Source organism: Puntigrus tetrazona, chromosome 5, assembly GCF_018831695.1.
Source record: "Puntigrus tetrazona isolate hp1 chromosome 5, ASM1883169v1, whole genome shotgun sequence".
Taxonomy (NCBI): Eukaryota; Metazoa; Chordata; class Actinopteri; order Cypriniformes; family Cyprinidae; genus Puntigrus; species Puntigrus tetrazona.
Window position 1 is genome coordinate 28,428,586 of NC_056703.1, and position 17,127 is coordinate 28,445,712.

The 17,127-nt window shown below is 35.2% G+C and overlaps 1 protein-coding gene across 1 annotated transcript in view; it reads right to left on the reverse strand.

Annotated features, from left to right (window-relative positions):
- Positions 1 to 17,127, reverse strand: part of LOC122346138 (astrotactin-2-like) — a 345,769-nt gene that overhangs the window by 91,185 nt on the left and 237,457 nt on the right. Inside the window, 1 exon segment of the mRNA XM_043240825.1 lies at positions 16,673 to 16,823. Coding sequence (XP_043096760.1) covers positions 16,673 to 16,823 — 151 coding nt within the window.

The following is a 17,127-nucleotide window of genomic DNA, read 5'->3' on the forward strand; positions in this document are numbered from 1 at the left end:
TTACAAAAATTATATCCTGTATGCAAAACCGAACATCTAGTTAATTATTATAAAATGTAAACATGTATCTAAGATGTGTCTTTTCCAACCTGGTCTCATAAACATATGTACGTTGTATCGTTTTTATGTACCTTAATGCATGTTTCGCCACGGAGAAATGTCACATATTTTGTCGGTTCAGAATTTAAATATCTGGGGACTGTCGATAAAAGTGTGTGTGTGTGTGTGTGTGTATGCATGATCTATAAATAAATAAGGTATGTGCATTTATATAGTAACATATGTATGTATGTATGTATGTATGTATGTAGCCTAAATGTGTGTGTGTGTGTGTGTGTGTGTCTGTTCTGTTTACTGAATGCAATTTCAATTATTCATATAATTATTTACAGGTGTAATAATACATCAGAATGTATTTTGCTTGAAACTGCACTAATTTGATAAGTTTTTTGACTAAAATGTATGTATCTGTATTCATGTTATGATAGAACGTAAACACATAAAGATAAAATACAATTTATTATTTTTTCTTGTTTGAAAGAAGAGGTTGTTGCTTGGTTCTTTATTTCGATATATACTATATGTTTATTTGACTCAGTGTTGCCAGATCTTTTTAAAAAGTCCATAATAATATCAAATCTTGTTATTATGAAAATAGGGAAAATATTGTGATCTGCATCTGCATTCATTTTAGACCAAGCTGATCGCTATACCTGCTTAGCATCTCATCTCTTATTCTTATCCATGAGTTTGGATGATTTTTATATAACATACAAATCATCTGCTCAAAATTGTGTTTATTACAATAATGTTTCATGTGTAGAAATGTTTCTCTGGGTTTGTTGTGTACGAAGCATTATAAAAAGAGCCAAAGCGGGTTATGAACACGAGATAAGTGTAACATATAAACAGCGAAGGGTTTTCATTGCAGTGATCTTGAAAGAGAAAACGTACTTTGTACGTACTTACTGATTGATTGATTGATTGATTGATTGATTGATTGGTTGGTTGGTTGGTTGTTTGATTGATTGATTGATTGATTGATTGATTGATTGACTGGTTGGTTGGTTGGTTGATTGATTGACTGGAGAAATGTTTGCATGAAGGTTGGTCTAATTAAACAAACTGTAAAGCTCTTCAGTGTATTCACATTTTTACTCATGTCTATCCTTGACAGATTAAATAGATTAAATTAATCTCCCAGTACTGAAACTAAATTAAACTAACAGTATTAGTTCTTCTAGAAGCTTCACTTGTTTATCCCTGATTTTGTTCTAAATGATGTCACACCAGTTTGTTCTTCGATTTCACATCAGCCTCAAAGGACAGTAATTTGTAGATGACCACGAATGCTTGTGGATGCACGCTCTTCCTCTTAGTCCGTCACGCGCTAAACTCTATTTCTTTAGAAGCACTTTGTGTTTGATGTAAATCTCGATGTGTTTACTCTTTGCTCAGGGGCTCCCCGAACTATTATGCAAAAGAATCTTCGCTGAGAGAGTGGTTTGGTGTTAAAGGACGCTGATGCAGATAGATAGCCAGCTACGAAGATACTGGAATGAGTTGACAGTCAACATCGGCCTTCGACAAGCTTCACATTCATTATATATGTATCACATGTTCGTCCCGCGGGAGCTGGGAATGTGTGCAAAGATAACATATGAGGCGTCCATCTGTTGATGATGAGATAATGCAGACGTGGCGCTTTGAGCTTAGCATTTTTGACCGCACAGTTTTCATGTGAATATATGGATGTACGTAGAAAACATGCAAATTATCTAATCAACAACTGAAATGACATTTGTAGTCTGGTTGTGTTACCATCGCAATTTATTATCTTAAAGAGCTACATGGGAGGATGAAAAACCATGAAAGGTGTCTGTAGTGTTGCTCAGGTGACAAGTTGGTGTATGTCATGAAAAAAGTTACATGCATACATTACATACACTACTACTACTACTACTACTACTACTACTACTACTACAACGTATGAGCTCTAAATGAATCCAGACACCATGGTTACGATTATCAAAATATGAATATCTGTATTTGTATTTTAAGAATTAGTCCATATGGCAAAGCCACTCTGAGTTCACATCTGATTTCATCGAGTTTCAGAGCTGCTAGAGACCTCAAGACCAAAGGCCTTAGTTTGGACGAATTCAAAGAAAACCACGACAACATCAAGTGAGAAAGAAAAGAGCAGCGCTTCAAAGGAAAATAAACAGGACCTTATTTTTTTCCCTTTATTTTTAAGGGTGGGTGTGCAGTTCTTTTAATGGCATATTGGAAGTGTGTCAGCAGGGTGAGCACACTAAATTATAACACGCATATGATAATATAGACTCAGATACTCTTCATACTGACTTGAGAAAGGATCAGAGTCAGGACAGCGTCAGTCCCACAACTGCAATATAATATTCATCAGAGTGTTGTTTATGGATGCTTCAGGCTTTCACATATGCAGGAATCTCTAACATTCTCCCACAAGCACAGGGTATTGCATTTTTTAAAATCTGACTTCAAACTCATGACATTTCAGCTCAAACCTGCTGTCATTCTGGTTATACATCTTTTTTCAGCCTTGCTCCTAGTACTAATCATGTGGTTAACATTTTATAACAAGTGCATACAGTATTGCTTTCAGTTAAATTAGACCGGCCTGTGCAAACCCAACGGCAGTCATATCATTTAAATTAGAGATAAAGAGTGTCAAAATAGTCATTGCCATAAGAATGAGAAAAACACTCACATTTTAATTTATAATATAATAAATACTGAAATAATGAGTTTATTAATACTATATGTAATTATTTTGCTCAAAATGAATAAAAACAATAAAAATAACTAAAAGTAAATGATTTATAATTTGAATTAAAGTTTGTAACTTATGTTAACACCTATTAGTTGCTTATTAGGATGTATATTAGAATATTAGCCATTTATCCATCTATATTAAGGAAATATTAATGCCTTATTCTAGATAACCTTATTCTACATCCCTAATCCTACCCAATACATAAACTTAACAGCTGCCTTGTTAACTAATCATATGCAGCAAATTAAGAATAAATTGAGGGAAAACTTGTAGTTAATATCTAACAAGTGTTACCTATTCTAAAGTGTTACCAAAACGTTTTATATATATCTTGTACTTGAATCTGATGTTTTGGTATTATTTCTTTATAAATAGAAAGTGTAAGACTTGCTTGAAGTTAATGGAGCTATAAATGGTAATGAGCCACCAAAAAAAAAGAAAAAAAAGAAATATGTTAGAGGATATTAGATGTGCATTATTATTATAAACCTGCTGATGGTGTATGCGTTGCTAATAGTAATCAAACAATAAATGAAATGTGGGAATCACTCACTGCTCGTCTAACAATTTTTGTTGCTTTAAAAGTTCTCAGTTTATTTGTAATAAATACATATTTGTAGACTTTTTTGTGTTGTCCCTGATTTACTCCACATGTTTCACAACAGTCCAGAATGAGATTATCTATTGATATTTTATGCTGTAATTTTACAAATTAAGTTACAAAAGTTGTACAAATAATTTCAGTGAACTTGCTTGACTTGCTACAGTCAAGCTTTTGTAGTTCCCCCATTTGTTTCATTGCTTTATCGTAATGAATTAGGGTTACCATATATGCCATTTTTCCAGGCATGTGGACACAATGAACTAATTAAGTGTACATTTTGACATTGCATTCTACACTAAATTGGATATTATGCACATTATATATATATATATATATATATATATATATATATATAAATATTTCTTTTTTTGAGATTAGAATAGAATAGAATCTATTGCACCATAAAACATGTAATCTTTCTATATATATATATATACCATACAAAACATGTAATCTTTCTATATAGATACATACATATACACATATATATCACTGTTATTGTAATTAGCATTTTGAGTATATAGTAAAATAAATTACCAATTGCTTTCTTGACAACAAGTGCCTACAATTAGCTGTGTATTTGAGGAGAGAAAAAAAATGCAGGCTTTAGTCGTGACAACAAAATGAAAATGAAGGGGGAAAAAAATAAAGAAGCAATTAAATTAAAACTTGCACTCACACACAGACACATATTGTTTCACAGAGCAACGGAAACAGAGAAAGTCTGCTGGAAACAGAACTCAAGGAGGTGTAAAGAACACAGACAGCCCATGAACTCACCGAGACAAACAATATATTAGTCTAATCGATGAGTCATTCGCAGAGTGCCATCAATACAGTGATTAAAAGAAGCCGTAAAAAAGTCTAAAGAATTACAGCACGTTCCTAAAGCGCCGTGTAAAACGCTCAGTGGCTGCCTGTGAAAGACATGCGGACGTGATCTCCATCAGAACAGACAACAGAGAAATGAGGGAGCGCGGAAACCTCCGTGGCCCAATCTGCCGCCTCTGTGTTTACCCTCATTAGTCAATCTAATCACCTCCAGGTTTTTAATCAGACACTGTGCAATTAAGCAGCTGCCTTCATCTTAATGAATGCGTGTCCCTCATTATTAAGCGTCAGAATTACACGCGTGACCTAATAAAGCCGTTTTGGAGTGATGTTTGACCTGTGGGTCAATGACGGTTGGAGCTTTTCGCCGTTGCGCAGACATCAAATGATGCAAAATGCGTCGCCGCTCCTTCACAAACTGCTAAACGGTAGTTACACATAAAGGGAAAGAAAAATCCTCTTCAGTGCTAATCAAAGGACTAGAAGCTCAATCGACGCGTTTCTGAAAACGTTAAAGGCAATTAATGCGAGAAACCTCACAATGAGACAGCAAAAGATTGCGGGAAGGAAAATGACTCTAAAGGCTGTTTTGTTATTTTGTCCCCATTGGCTTCTCATCTCAGATAGGAGATGATATCTGCTGTGCATAATATTGCGGCTCCTGCATTCATTAAACTATTAAAGGAGCGGAAATTGAAATGGCAGCCTTTTGTGGAATATCTCATATTGTGCACAGCTCTTCCGATTGTGAACGCTGCTGCGAGTTTAGACTTCCTTTCACTGGTTTAATGCGCAGCTGACACGACGGTTTCTTTGTTCCTGGCATTCAGATCTCAACTTTACCTTTTCAGATGGTGCCAAAACAGGAAAACGGGACACATTTTTGATCTGGTGCAGGATTGCTGCAAATCAAGAGTGAAGTGCAAGGGTCTGTTTTTGATTAAGTCTACTTTAAGAGCACTCAGACCAATTAATCCTTTTATTTTGTGTTCCAAGGCTTTAGAATGTCCTGAAAAGCGAAAGAATCGGTGGTCAGTTGTTCCAAAGCAAACAAATATGGAGGTGTATTTTGACGTGAGAGGATTTCTAGATCCCATCACACTTCATTATTAGTTTTTTTTCCCCCTGGCATGCTTTGGTTACCATTACAGTAGACTATATGAACACATTATCAAGCATGATAAGATGCAAAAGTAAAGTAAATTCGGTACCAGCATGCTGTACGGGAAGCAGCTCATAACGCAATCTCATGAATGTGGCACAATTTTCTTTTCTATTTGGAGTACTATTTACGTGAAAAATTGACTTTGGAGTGCATATGATATGCAATTGGTAGGTGTATGGGTGTGTGGGGTAGGTGTGCATTATAAGTACTCCGACAGGGCTCGTGAACGCAGGCATCTGATATGTGAGCGTGCACAGAAAAGCTTCAGACAGCACGTTATTTTAGTTCTCTTTAGAGCTGTCCCCAGCTAAAAAAATTTTCTGGTTGACTAGCATTCATTAATTTCAAGCATTAGTCGAGTAATCAGACTTTTATTAATAAAAGAACATTTAAATCATAATACCGAGCCTTTAATTGCCTTCATAGCCTAATAAGCGCTCTAGCACACGCATGTTTGCCACAGCACACCGGCAGAAATGATTATGGATGTGTCAGGGAAAACGGTAAGGAGGTCGAGTTAACATTTTAATAAATCATTGATAAACTAGTGCTTTTAAAAAAAAAAAAAGAGATAAAGCCGATGACAGTGACTATGCAGAAGTGGATTCGCCTGTATGCACGTTTCATACGGATTACATAATTACAGAATATTTGTTTTTTCATGCAATATAGAAAACTAAATTTAAAATTTTTATAAAAATTAAGAAAATACTCTAAAAGCCACACTATATATAAAGGTCGCTACGATTTACTTGCAAAATATATAAAAATATGTCCCATGTATTTATTGTGGTCATATTGTATTGAAAAACACTTTTGCTGCTATTGAGGTAGGATACGGGTAATGCTGGTATGGGTAGGTTTATGGGTATGTTAAGGCGTGAGGGATGAGTCAAGAGTGTAATTGACCTAGTGTGAAAACCTTGTCTCACTATGTTTTTGCACATTTTTGGACCTAGAAGTTAAGTTAATGTACATGTAACCAGTTTAAATGTAGACCTTCGTTTGTGTTTCTGACCTACACTGTACAAAACTCAAGAACAGGCTGCTATTTAGGTTTGATACATTAGCATGGGCTCACAGACATTATCGTTAGCTAGTTTTAGCCAGAAATGCTTTGCTGAAGCACAACATGACATTAACTTTCTGCTTGAGCAGATGAAAATTGTAACTTAATAAGTGTATGACAACCAGAAAATGAATGTTTTTGTCTTAATTTGTATTGGGGTTGAATGCTTAGGAACATTTTGCTCTGTTTTGCTTGGATTCAGGAAATGGAACAAAATAAATAATTTGGCCTATCCTCACAGGATACCTTAAATCAGTGTTACAAGTGCCACAGGCACATCATTTTTGCAATTTTTGTAGCATAAACACCATCAAAACAATGCAAGCTTCAGGTCTTCTAATGTTTCTCTAGAGAGCTGAAACCTAAAAGTGCTTGGCTGCCCATGCAACTGATACTCGACTGCCATTGGCTCATCTGCATTTGAGGGGCTTACTGATAGGTCAATAAAAAAAATTACATAAATTAATTACAGATGTATCTGCATACAGGTATTTTTGAAAATGTGAGCACAATGTAAAAACATATGTACATGCATTGTACCAAACGATTAATTTACATGTAAGTACATAGTAATTAAGACTGTAGAAAGCTTATTGTCCCAGTAAGGTGGGATACGTTTATTAATTATTATATAAGAAATCACAGAAGTAAACATTTTGGAAAGAATAAACTGCTTTGTTTGCATTTGCTAGCTAGTTGACTAGCTTCTTCGGAGTGTCGTAGCGGCGATCCACATGGATTTTGATTTAAGGTTGACAATAAAGAATAGGAACAGGAAGAAGAGTTCTTAGGGTTTAGACCCACATTTTGGCAAGAAGTGATGGTTTAAAGTTTTTACACCTTGGGAGGAAATCAACAGTAGTCCTGAGTATGAAAAAAAACAGTGCAGAAAAGCTGAGCGGATGTGGAGGAAGACAAAACTTTGAATTTACTATAGCATCTATAAAGACAGCCTTCCTGCCATTTAAATAAGTTGCCAAATAAGTACATGTTTATGTATACACTGCGTTTTCAAATCATGGTGGGTAAAGGGCATTTTCATATGCATTAAGCCAATCGGCGTACACTTAATATACGTTTTTAGACCCTGCTATGAAGTATGAGCTAATTTAGTTCCTCCAAACGTTCCTTCTTGGAACTAAAATCGTCCCTAGTTCCTACAATTCCTCATTTTAAAAGGCAAGATTATCGAAAAGGTCATTTTTAATCAAATGAACGACTAACTCAAATGGAGGCCAAGTTTCAATCCGGTTTCCAACTGCATCATAGCACAGAAACAGCGCTCATAAAAATAACGAATGATAGTCACTTAAATTCTGACTCTAGCAAGACATCAGCGCTGGTACTACTAGATCTGAGTGCCGTACTTGACACTGTCGATCATAACATACTTTTAGAAAGACTGGAAAACTGGGTCGGGCTTTCTGAGATGGTCCTCAAACTGTGTACAAGGAAGAGAGGTTATATATATATATATATATATATATAGGAAGAGGTTATTATATATAAGTCTAAGTGGACATCCTTGACATGCGGAGTCCCACAAGGCTCAGTTCTTGCACCACTCTTGTTTAGCCTGTATATCCTCACACTCAGTCAAATCATTTGGAAGAACAAAATATCACATACCTTTAATCTAGAGACAACTTTTGTAACAGCCTCTAACCATTTATATAGATATAGAAATCTTTTGTGACATTATAAATGTCCTCGCTATCACTATTTACTGTTGAATATTATTTACTGTTAGTTGCTGAATAGTATTCATTTCTTACATTAGTGATAGCAAGTCAAGATTTAAGTCATACACATCGCAAAGCACGTCAATGATGGCTTTTGTTTCTTCCTATAGACGGTTTATTTATCTTGATTTGCGTTGGTTACATCACCTAAACCGTATATTACGTTACATTTCCTATAAAGTTTCCGGCCAACTGGCGAGTCGCTCCGATGATTTGCCAAAGGCAGTTTTTACTCTCATTTGGCACTTGGCAAGCGAACCCTGCTGCACAGCTTTTTTAAGATCTACAAAATTCTGTAAAAAAAAAAAAAAATCACAGCCTGCAGAACAGTCCCTGTAAAACAGTCCCTCAGGATAATGATTTCACATGAGTGCTGCTTTCTCTCGTATCATTATTTTCTGCATATATCCTTTCTTCTCACTTTTCATCTGGTTTCACTCTTCATCTCTCCTTTTCCTCCATGTCCACTCTTTCTGCTCTGTTCATAATTCAGTTGTCTCTCTGTCGTCCATCACGTCACCTCATCACTCTTCAGCGTTCTCATTTTTTTTCGTCCTTCAAAGGTTTGGAAGCATCTTCTCTCTCTATGCTAATGGCACAGGAGGGAGCCATCGCCACAGTATAATGGTTTGGACACACCTGGCTCGAACTCCACGGAGGATATTCAAATGATGGACACACAAGCTGTTTCATTTGCATTCAAGATAAAGATACATGAAAGAATGCATGCCTTCAAAAACTAAACACAACCGACATAAGGAAAAAAAAGGTCCCTGCGAGTGAATAAATGTGCCTTTTTAATGATCTAAAGAAGAATTTTATGAGAATCAAAACGGCATGTACGTTGAAAACAACACTAAAAGCCTTAAGTGCCTTTAAAAAAAAAAAAAAAAAAACGAAAAACATATATAAATAGATAAAAAACTTTAAATAAAAATAAAAATTACATTTTCACCTTAGGCTGAATAAAGATTTTAAGCATCAATTTACAAGTTATTTCCTGTCTACATATTGTAAGATAAAAATAAAAATAAAAAATCTGAAAAATTTGCAAAAAGTTAAAATTGTGCTATTCAAAATATGGGGAAAAAACCTGTAAATATACATACACTTCCATCAAATCCAAAGAGGTCATTATGCCACCGTACATAATTTATTAACATTATTTTTTATTATAATAATGCATTATTGCATTATGTATAACATTTATTGTATTTATTTATTTTTTTTCTTATTTTTATTTTATATTTCCTGAGCAGAAAATTGGCTTATTAGAATGATTTCTGAATGATCATGTGACACTGGATGTTGCGGAAAATGCAACTTTAGTCACAGGAAAAAGAAGAAAAAAGCAATAAGTGAATCAGAAGGAAAATTTGCTTTTGATTGGGGATTGGCCACTTTCCTAGTAGAACATTTTGATAAGATCACCCACTGGCAAAAGCTCGGCCTTCACAACTCAGCATGGAATAAACCCAGACAATCTTATTAGTTGTTCTTCATGTATATTTCATTCCGAGACGTCTTTGCCGAAAACTTTTTCCTTTCAAAATAAATAATGTATTTCGCCATTCAAATGATGTTGTCGGAGCGGTTTGCGCTTGTTGAAAAATGCGAGTAGCTACACAGAAAGTCTAATAAAGCTTTCTTAAACAACCTGCATGTGAATGCCAGCCGTTGTTACAGAGTCAGCTCTCATCTGTGTCTGACCGCCCACTCCAGGAGAAACGCTGAAGTGGATTATCAAACATGAGGTGTGGAGCATGAATCATCATCATTCACCACCTGCTTTGCTCCAAAGGACGGAACTTAACAGCTTTTATGCATATTGCATTTCTATATTAATGTATAATGTATTTAAACACTTGTTTTGACGTGCCATCATAACATTCTCACTACAATCCAACATTTGCAATTACTCACTTATTTAACGTAAGGCCACTTATCTTTGTACATCTTTCAGCTTTTTTCTTTGAGCAACGTACAAATCTAAATCGTGTAATTTAAAAAAAAAACACTATTGATACGGGTTTGATAGAAGATGAGTATGAGTAAATGATGCCAATCATTCAAGATGCAGATGAGTTTACTTCTTCGCAGAAAAAGATTTGCTCACCAGTGATTCTTTAGCAGTGAATGGGTGCCGACAGAATCACAGTCCAAACAGCTAATAAAAACAGCACAACAAACCCATCAATTAACTTCTAGAGAAGAGAAAAGCTGTGTGTTTGTAAGAAACAAAACCATGATTAAGACACTTTTAACTGGCAACAATGCAAGTCTATAATCCATAATGACACTCCCTTTTTTTCTAATATAACATTGGTAACGCTATAGAATACTCTCTTATTTACTTCTTATTGAAGAACTAAAAAGGTAACTATTCATTAACACTTAACTCACTACTTTTAATTACTAAAGAACATGTGTTAACTAATCAATATGTACTACAATTTTATTATTGTGTTATGCAACAATTAGGACCTCCTGGAGAATTATCTACTAGTTAAGGTTCAAGAAAAATAATTATGAAGTAGCTACTATTGAACAGTCAGACACAATTACATCGAATTGGGACCCTTTCATAAAATGGTTATTATTAGTAGTAGTAGTTGTAGTACGGCAATTCAATATTAATAAATGCAATACATTTTTTAAAGGTTTTGTCTGAGTAATGAATGTCTTGTGAGTGTTTTGTAAGAAATCAGCGTATGATAGGAACCACACTACCACTCCAGTACCTTGCTATGACTTAGAACCTGAAACAGTATTCTAAAGTGAATATAGGGATCCCATTAGTACTTAAAAAATAATTATCAAATATTTCTGCAGAACCTATGTTGAATCTGAAACAGTAGGCCTATTCTAATGTGAAAAAAAAATAGAAGGGTTAAAAGGGTTAGTTGTCCAATACAACACAAACTACCCAAAACTAAAAAAACAAATATGACCCAACAGTCCCAGTGTTTCAGTAAACAAATAAAATATTAAATTAATAAAAAAATAGAATTAATTAACAAATCACAATTTTACTGCATTGCATCTGTAAGTTGGATAGTTATGGCATGACAGTGGAGTTGAGGAAGTTTTCCTATAGAACATGTACACAAAGCAATTGTATACCATACAGGCAAAAATATAAGAAGTGAGAACCAGAAAGGCGAGACTTTACAGGAGGGCCAAAACAAACATTTACCATAGGTTGATCTGATTTTGTGCATTGATTTCAGTTGTTTAAAATAAAAAATTGTGGTAACGCTTTAGAATAGGTTTTACACTTGTTGACTATTGACTACGATTTTTCCCTCACTAAATTGTTAATGTGCTGCTTTTTAATAGTAAGGTATTTAGGTAAGTTGTTAATATATTTCCATTTAACCCAAAATGACACAAAGACAGTGATAATGCTAACAGTACTCTGCGTCGAGTGATAGGAAATCCAGGCTTAAATAGCATGAGTTGTTTGACACAGCTGTGTAATCAGGTGAACGTGTGATGAGTGGAATCAGGTGTGTGTGTGTGTGTCGTCAGTTCAATGGGTGATGGGAAGTGAAGTCCAGAGTGGCGTGGGAAGGGAGAGACAACTTGTGCCTACCATTCCAGTCTAATAAAAATTTTAGTGGAAATGCATAAAAAAAAAATCTACACTCAAATTAGTGTTTGTCTACATTAAGTAATATTTTATTTATTGCAGGTATGGGATTTTGATTCCGCACTGAATTATTTAAAGCCAGCGTGTGTCTTTATCTAGCTAGTAGTGATATCAGCATTCTGATAAATAATTGCAAAGCGATTCATGTAAAGATGCAGATGCAAACACATTTATCGGTGACCGTTAAATGTCGAAAATACAGCTGCATTCACATTCAGCATGTGTCTTTAAGCCCATCAGTCTGATCTTGCGCTTGACACTTGGGGTAAAGCTGTACAATTTCCTTGTAACTGGTGGCTGAAGTGGATTCATTTCTGGATATTTTGATTTGAGCCGAGGTCACGATACCACTCCGGATGGAGTCTCCCTGCGTTTCACCCTCTTCAGCATTGGTGACATGAGGAACTTTAAAGAGCTTTTCCTTCCACCGCCATTTCTCCACACTCTCAGTAATAGAGGTGAAGTGAACACTTAAAAGGATTAGGCAGCGATCGCTGCAAATGCCCTAAAAGTGCGCCGTTGATTGTTTTAGGACATGCAGTGTTTTTATAAGACAGACCCCATTCAACGCTTGGCAAGATTACAAATGATGTCAGTGCCTTTACAAATGCTCTTGTCATGCAACAATTCCAAAATCTATCACAGATGATGGCAAGAAAAATAAATAAATAAAAGCACCATCCTTTCAATATACTCGGCTATTTGCTGCAAAATTACAATCGTAAGAACGCTGAGAATCATATTTGACATTAGTGTGCAGGTATAGTGTTTTTTTTTTCCCCTTCCACATATTGATCAAAGGAAGACATCACAAATAAAATGAAGCACTTTGAAGATAATAAACATTCCTTTCATCATCTGAAGATTTTTGAAAGTAAGTGATGAATTGCGCTGTCCAAAACAAACAATCATTCAGCCAACCACAAAAAGCATAATAATAATAATAATAAAGACAACCATAAAAACATTCAAACACGGGACTTTCAACTCTTATCGCCACTTTTATGGAACTGCACTATCATGCTAATTTTCCCTGTTTAGTGAATATGGTCCTTAGTCTGAGACTGAATTCAAAAGACAGCAGCATCTGCACAGTCTGCAACCCTCCACTACATTACCCATGTGTACTTATATACAGAAACACAGATAGAAGAAGGGGATACTATTTGTTATTCATTTGTTTTAAATAATAAAGGTTTGCTAAAAGCCAACAATGAATAATAGAAAAGGAACGGCAAACTTTCAAGGAATTCTTCTCCAGTCCATTTAGTAAGAAAACATTTATAGTGAACACACAATCTGAATTTACTAATATTAAAAGGATACGTGGTCTTTACGGGTCTCCGTTAAATCTGATCACAAGAGGTCAAATGAAACCAAAAAGTGGCTGACCATGTCTGGTTACCAAAAAACTATACATGGTGGACACAAGAGCATCAGAAAATCCACTTCTAGTCAAAGTCCTGAAGACACAATAACAGCTCCACACCTAACCGTAAAGTACTTTCTCCATCAAAGTGACTCCCTCTTCTGTCATCCAGTTTGATTTCCTAACGGACAGAGAGCAAATTGCTCAGGCAGAAGAAAACCAAGATCACAAACACTGGTGTCCCTCAATAATGTGTTGTGTCTCTCTCTCTGTACCTCACTAGGTGTGTTTACATGCACTAATTCAGTAAATAATAAATCCAATCTGACTCCAGATTCTCATTTTCTCTTTATATGAACCCCCGGATTTGGCACTGTTTACTTTTGCATATGTATTCTAAACAAAGCTTGAGGAGAATATAGCTACTGTAGACTAATGACTGTAAGCCACTAATATCAAGACTATATAATATATACAGAATTGACTGAGATGAAGCCCAGATGCCTGGCTGGTGTTCTGCCAAGAATTTGTTGTGGATAGACTGTAGAAAAGCCAACATCACCCCTTCTTCTGGAAGGAAATGATGAAAAAACATCATAGCCTCACACGAGTACAACATCACTGCCAGGATCTGGAAAGCCAGGCAGAGAAACCTCTTTCTAAGGCAACAGAAAAAGCTCGATCATTCTGCTCTTTCACTTTTACAGATCCATCATGGATAGCCTCATTCATCACAGTCTGGTTTCCTTCTGACTCCTGCTCCAGGACCAGCATACGGCAGTTGAGCCACTCTGCTGGAATGATCAGTGGCTGTCACCTACACTCTCAGAAATAAAGGTATAAAAGCTGTCACTGGAGGGGCGGTACCTTTTCAAAAGGTGCACTTTTGTACCTATTAGGTTCAAATATGTTCACTCTAAGTACTAATATGCACATTTAAGGTACAAAAATGGACAATTTAAGTACAAATATGTAATTTTTAAAAAGGTATCATCACCCTGAGAAGCTCAAACAGGCTGTACTGAATTGCCTTGGACTTGTTACATTCTTGCCATTATCTCTTCACCTGACTCTCCAAAGGTACATGCTGGAAAGCTTCTTACCTGAAGCCCTTTGTCACTTTTAGGTTATTTTAGGTCAGGGTAAACCAAAATTATTTTAGCACCTGCTTTCAGCAACTGTCTAACCATGGAGATACATCTTACTGTACATTACCTGTAATTTTAGGTTAGGTTAGATCAAACTTATCATCCCTAAGGGTATTTTCTTTTACAGCCAGCAGAAACATACCAACACACCAACAATCAGACAAAAAGCAATCGAACATAAACGTAAAGGCAGATAAAACCTTTCCGCAGAGGATGGCTAGGATCATTAACAATTGACTGCGCTCTCCAGGGTTCTTGCTTTATAAAGATCATTTAAATCTTTAAAGTAGTGCCAACAATCTTACCACACACTCTAACAATGCCCTGTAATCTATTTCTACGGTTAAGGTTAAGTGACCCATGAAAGGACGCAAATGAAAAAGTAAGAACAAAACAGGAAAAAAACATTTTCGTTGAAGTACTATCCACATTAAACCTACTAAGCTTCCATAAAAAATGCATTTGCTGGTGGACCTTTTTGCACACAGCAGTTACATGGGGCTCAGAAGTCAACTTATCATTAATTTAATTAATAAAAAGGTATTTGCACTGGTGTTCAATCTCAATAGCCTGATCATTAATAACCAGAGAAGGGATGGCTATAGAATTCTTCCTAAAATCTATAATTGTCTTTTTTTGGTTTTGGATGCATTAATGTCTAAAAAGAATTATTTACACCATTCATTTAAATCCTCCGATACAGAACCATGATCCAAATCCTCATTATTTAGACACAATTACAGAATCATCTGCGAATTTGCTAATATGACATCTGTCTAATCGTGTTTGACACTCATTTGTGTAAAGCATAAATAAGAGGTGAAAGTACACATCCTCGCGGAGACCCAGTAGGGCAAAAGAGAACATCAGATGAAACCCAATTCACCATCATGTCTGCCCTGAATCAGTTTCATTAATATCATCCTTTAATCTATCCACTAAAATATGAGGCTGAATACAGTTAAAGGCTGCTGAAAAAAAGAATCACATCAATGATTTTGAATGAATGCACGAGGATTTCTGAATGAAGTTCAGGTGTTCTGAAGACCATTTACGATATTTTTATTTTGGTAACACTTGTTAACTATTAACTATGACCTGTCCCTTACTAAATTCTTAATTTGCTGCTTATTAGGGATGTAGAATAAAGTCATGTATAATTAGGCATTAATATGTGCCTAACAAGTGTCTGATATTCTAGTACTATGCACACTAATAATCAAATAATAAGTATAAGCATAAAATACAGTGTTACCCTAATTTTAATTGGCTCACGGTGTTATGAAAACATCTGCGTATTAGAATGATTATGAAAAATCAAATAACATTTAAATAGCCTTTTGTCTTTATTTCCGTGTTTGTTTACATCACTTTCTCTTTAATTTAATTTAATTTATATTATATATATATATATATATATATATATATATATATATATATATATATATATATATATATATATTGTTTTGAATGTGCACTTGTGGTATATATATATATATATATATATATATATATATATATATATATATATATATATATATACATATATATATATATATATATATATATACCACAAGTGCACATTCAAAACAATTAGCACACTTCTTTTTGCGTTACTTTTTAGTCCATTTCTCACAATTGTTCTTTTTTCTTTCTTTTTGATATCCGTGATGACATAAAAACCAATCATTTTTATGACAAATCCGAAAGTTTTATGTTTCATTGCAAAAGAAAAGAGTGATTAGGACATTCTTCAGAATTTGACCTTTTATGTTGCCCTGAAGAAATGGCTTTGTAACGACTCAAGTGTTAATGACAGATAAGAGCATTTTCATTTTGGGGTGAACTATTCTTTTAAAGCGTTGCGGCTGATCAGACTGGAAGATCTGTGTCACACTTTTATTCCTAATAAATGTGCGAGTGATCAAGGGCCACCGTGCTGTGTATGATTGATTCATCCATCAGTTCAGAGTGCTGTGAGCTCATCAATTTCCTTGCTTTATGAGCACATCTCACCCCAAAAAAAGCCATTAACCGCATGTCCTTGTTCTCATTTTCTTCCTTTTAATCTGCACATGTAACATGAGACAAACGTATCTGCCTGTAATGACACATATTTGCCAAAATGCTGTTCTCCTGGAATAAGATCTTGATGGTCTCAATGCAGGATGCCAATACTCAACAATCTTCACTTTTGCTGTGTTTCAGATTGTTTGAGCTCAATAAGACATCAAACGGGCTGATTTTAGATGGTTTGTGATCACGACCACTCACCATGCAGCCAGTCGAATCCATCCTTCTGTCTGAAACACACTTAAAGTTTTTCCGGCATCCGCCGTTGTCTTTAGAGCAATCCCTCACTGGACCAAACGACGCGAGCAGATCGTCCACCGTCTCAAAATATGTGGACATGATGGCTTCTTCCCTAAAAAGACAAACACAGAAGACAAATGCAATTGAATATCATTTACAATTTCTTTATTTGAAAAGCAGTGGTGGCTAGTGGACGATTTTAGAATTCCAGTATAACAAAACAAAATGTATTAAAGTGTTAGTTCACAAAAAATGAAAGTTAGCCTGTCTTTTACTCACCTTCGAATCATCTTAGATGCATCCTAGACTTTCTTCATTCAGACAAATCCAATCGTAGTTATATTAAAAACTGTTCTGTGACCCATGTGAGGGATGTTTTATTTTCCGAACTGTATACAGCAAACACCCATACATCC